Source organism: Austrofundulus limnaeus, unplaced genomic scaffold (assembly GCF_001266775.1).
Source record: "Austrofundulus limnaeus strain Quisiro unplaced genomic scaffold, Austrofundulus_limnaeus-1.0 Scaffold1498, whole genome shotgun sequence".
NCBI lineage: Eukaryota > Metazoa > Chordata > Actinopteri > Cyprinodontiformes > Rivulidae > Austrofundulus > Austrofundulus limnaeus.
In genome coordinates this window covers 16592-21080 of record NW_013953900.1, presented here as the reverse complement: position 1 = coordinate 21080, position 4489 = coordinate 16592, and the positions used below count along the sequence as shown (strand labels likewise).

At 37.7% G+C, this 4489-nt stretch overlaps 1 protein-coding gene across 1 annotated transcript in view; it reads left to right on the top strand.

Annotated features, from left to right (window-relative positions):
• Positions 1 to 4257, top strand: part of LOC106535590 (serine palmitoyltransferase 2) — a 27196-nt gene extending 22939 nt beyond the window's left edge. The window contains exons 11-12 of the mRNA XM_014032630.1: positions 1037 to 1166; positions 1725 to 4257. Coding sequence (XP_013888084.1) covers positions 1037 to 1166; positions 1725 to 1838 — 244 coding nt within the window. The 3' untranslated portion in view covers positions 1839 to 4257. The remainder of the gene's footprint in view (positions 1 to 1036; positions 1167 to 1724) is intronic.
• Positions 4258 to 4489: the final 232 nt, after the last annotated feature.

Sequence of the window (4489 nt, the reverse complement as noted above, 5' to 3'; positions counted from 1 at the left end):
CCTCCCTTTCTTCATGTGTTCAATACCCTGTGTCATTCCACGTTATTACAAATAACTTCATTTCTGGACATTTATGGTTTGATTTCTTTGTATGTATGGATCACTTGGGTTGTTACCAACATCTGGTGAAAATTTCATGTCATTAGCACCTCTAGTAATATATTTACTGAGAAAAATGTTGACGTGTTCAATACTTACTTTACCCGCTGTATACAGCATTTTCATAACAACTGAAAGTAACACGGTTACTCACTTGTGGAATAGAATCGAACTATCTGACTGGAAAATRCATAATATCTCCATTTTTAATGTAATAAACGCATCAGAAGCTCCAGGAAACRGTTTGTATATCGCTGATGATTCAAACTTGACACTATCAGCTGGCACCTGTTAAACAAATATAAAACTAGTTAGCTTGGGTTTATTTATTATGGCTGCCTGGTTAACTAGTTATTCCTCCTATTATTAGACCGTTTAATGTGGAGCTGCAGTTAGTTATGCAAAGTAGTTRGCTAATGTTTGTTGTTTATTTACAGGAAGCTGCCTGTTTTCAACAAGTTTTGCTTTAAATGGTCTGATAAYGACCGTGTTGAACTTCMCGTTTGAGAAAAACAAAACTGACCGTTTTCCTGTTTTTGGAGAACAGAATGAAAACAAAAACTATTCGTTTTTAAAATGAAAAAACAAATGACCATGTCGTRGCAGGATTTATTAAGAATGCAGAAACACGTTGGAATAAATGCACAAAAGTCTGCGTGTATGGCCGTCAATGATGATATTAAAGGAGCAACAACATAAACAGAAGTCGATCAAGGAAATCTGTCAATTGTGGCTGCCGCGTCAGTGCAGAGCAGCCGATAATATAACATCCTGTAACACGTTTACAACCAATCACCTTTCAACAACTGTAACACCTAACCAATGACAGAGCTATCTATTTTAACAGTCCAACCAATGATTGTCAAAGATGAGGCAATAGAGGGAGTGAGGATAACCTTGCGTTTTTCAAATGTGYGCCATTTGCTGCTTTTTTCAGGGCTTTTGGCCGAGAGATGGTGAAGAGGAACATCGGCACGGTGGTGGTCGGCTTCCCAGCGACGCCCATCATCGAGTCAAGAGCTCGTTTCTGCGTCTCTGCCGCTCACACCAAAGAGATGCTCGATAGAGTAAGTCGTGTTTTCTTCCCCGCTGGATCAAATTCAAGGGATGTTTCGGCGCGGACCGGTTCTTGCCAGGCAGCTGCCTTTAATCTGCCGCCGAATTTCAGAATCAAGGCTTCCAGTGTGTTTTTAATAAAGCACCTAGAGCATTAAACTGTCTTTAAAGCTTAATGTGCGGTGCCAGACTTTTATTCCAGCTGCTCTGTTTCTTCATTTATCTTAGCAAGCAGCACGTCAGCACCGTTTGTTATAGTCCATTTAAAGGGGCATCAGCCTGCGAGTGTAGAGCACACAGAGGAGCCGCCTTTTTTTTTTTTTCAGCCCTCGTTTCTCAAACTGTGGAATCAGAGGGGAAAAAAAGAGAAGGTAAATTGTTTCCAGGTGTCCTGCAGTGTGTTTCAACAATGATGCATTTTCTGGTGGGGGGAAAATAAGTAGAAGAGTTTCTGTTTTTTTCACCTTTCTCCTCTAGTTTTCACCTCTTCACATCAAAAACCCRGACTTGCTATTAACCAAAGCAAATTGAGTTTAGATAAACGTCACATTCCCCGTTTGCTGTTTCAGGCACTGGAGGCCATCAGCGAAGTGGGGGACCTGCTGCAGCTAAAGTACTCCAGACGGGAACAGCCGCTTCCCTCCTTGGGATGGATATCTGAGGAGAGCCACCTCCAGGACTGAGCATCACCTTACCTCACCATTTCACTACTTCCAGTTACTGAAACTCCTCATAACTTCTGTATTTTTATTTTTTGTAGTCCTCTTTTTTTTTTTTCCGATGAGCCAGTCTCCACGCTCAGCTGCTTTATATCTTTTTATAGGAGATTCCCCTCCCCTCAGTCATGCTCAGGCTCGCAGCTGATTCACCCGTACCCTGGCAGGATGTCCGCATCGTGACAAACTGTTTCCAGGGCAGCCTTCAGTCATTCGTTCTTTCACTCGAGTCTTTTCCCCGTGTTTATTTGTGCAATAATATCCACAAAGTTGACTTTTTAAAACAAAGTAGGCAGCACTCTGCTTTGAGTTCTTGCTCGATGCACAGACAAGGAAGTTAATGTAAATGATATTTATTACATATTTAACATCGCCTTAGCATCCCATACCCAAACGTCAGATACATCTGACTGCTTCTTTTACTTGAACAAAGTATGTAGATTATTTGGTTCTTTTCCTAACCAAAAGATGTATATGTATAAATATATTTTCTAACTTTTTTTTCTTGAAATGCAAAACAGATGTCCCCCTTTATCCCAAATAATAAAAAAGTGTATATATGTGGTGTAACGGTAAGGAATTCCAGGGAGCGAGAATGACGAATATTTTATTACTGCTCATTTTCTAGAAATATTTTCAGCCTAATTTTACTGTTTACACCTGCGTTCAAACGTTTTGAGCCTAGTGTCTTTAACATTTCTGTCATCTAATGAATTACATGTGTGATTTATTATTATTTTTTTCCATTTACGCTCACTAAAGTGCTTTTATGTAAATGTCTAACTTGGATCTGTATGTATGACGATGCAACTCCCATCTGATTTTACAGATTTATTTATTTAAATTGTTTTTTTTTTTTTTCGACAAACCATTATCTGAAGGGCAGCTCCAGATGTGCTCTGGTAGAGAGTTTTTATTGTCTCAGTTTCAGCACTGCACCACTGACGAGCTCTTGAAACGCTCAGATGACGTGGGCAGGAAAATTAGCAAAAATTCTCGCTATGTAAACTTAGCGCAAAAAGTTAGGAAATTTGTGTTTGGTCAATTATTTCTTTGTAGTAATACTGATTTTTGGCATTAAATTCTATTTCATTTAGAATGCCTGTTTATTTCTCCTTAAATGTATGCATAAAGAAGGTGTATCTGGGGTTGCGCTAATGAAAATCTTAAATCTCTGCCAAAGTCAAACAGCTTATTCTACTATTAACTCTTATATAGACTGGATGATTAAATTCTTAAGAAGTGCGACTTAATGGCAATTTAACAATTTGTTCACTTATTAAACAGGAGACTCAGTAGCATGTGGAAGAACCATATACAGCCACAACCACTTCCTCGTGCTGCTTCTCAGCTTGGTTGTACGCAGCTGTGAGATGGCATCTCATTCTTTAACCAGGGGTTGTTGTAAGTCATCCAACAGGTTTGTGATGACCGTAAATAAGCCAACACAAGCTAAATTTAGCTAATGTTTTGTTAGCGCGACATACAATTGCATTTAATGAACAAATGTTTAAGTGGGAATAAACCGGCTCTCCAATGGCCTAGAGGTATTGTTAAAACAAAGAAATAATACACAAACATTTATTTTGGTCTTTTTTGCTCTGTTTATTATTTATATTTATATATTTTTTTATTCTCATAATTTAACACTTGTCATGATCCTTATCACTGACATTCCATATCTACCTGTTTTCTGTTATTGTTTTGGTCCTACATGTAATTTAAATGTTTTATGTTGTCATTAATACTATAAACACGAGGTCTGGTAATTTGTTCTAACAAATGTATGAATGAACCAAAAAGGAAAAACGAGCCTTGTTTGTTTATTTTTTTGTTTTGGCATTTTATGTGCAACACATTTCAGCATTGTCCCTTTTTTTATTTTCATTTAATGTTTATTTTGTAATGGCTCTGACTCACGTGCTTTTTAATGATAGTACCTTTTTTTTTAGAAGCATTTATGAAATGTGGAAAACCTGACTGATCTGCATGCGTTCCTCAGGAAAATGCGTCAACAAATGAATTTTCTTTTCATCAAAGTTTCCTCCGACTGCAGGAGCATGCGCTATGTTAAGTCTCAACATTTCTGCCTGTTGAAGCAAAAAATAATAATCATTACAAACAGCAACAAGCCTGTTTGTTCACTGCCAGGTTTCCCCTCATTGGACCTGCAGATTTAATATTGGGGGATTATTCAAATGCAGCATGTGTGGCTCTGGATAAGAGTAGCATTCACCTCCTGAGCTGCGACACGTACAGTATCTGCTGCTTTCCCACTCTGGAATTGTAATTTGAGTTGAAGATAAACCTCTTAAAGGAGTTTGTGAAGCCATAATGTTTGATGGAAATATTGCCGCAAAGATTAAATCACTTGAATCTGAATTTACTTCTGGGGTTGGTTTCTTTATTTACCACAAATGGAGAGGAAATACTTTAAAATCGCTTAACAAAGTCTTTGAAAAGATGAGCTCGCTAACACAATTCAACTCGGGCCAGTTTTTTTTTTCTCTGCAAAGGCCTCAGCTTTAATGTAAAGAAATAAACAGAAATGTTTAGACATATAGGCTGGTAAATAAACTATATGTAATCTATTTATTCTTATGTTGCATTTAAGTCAA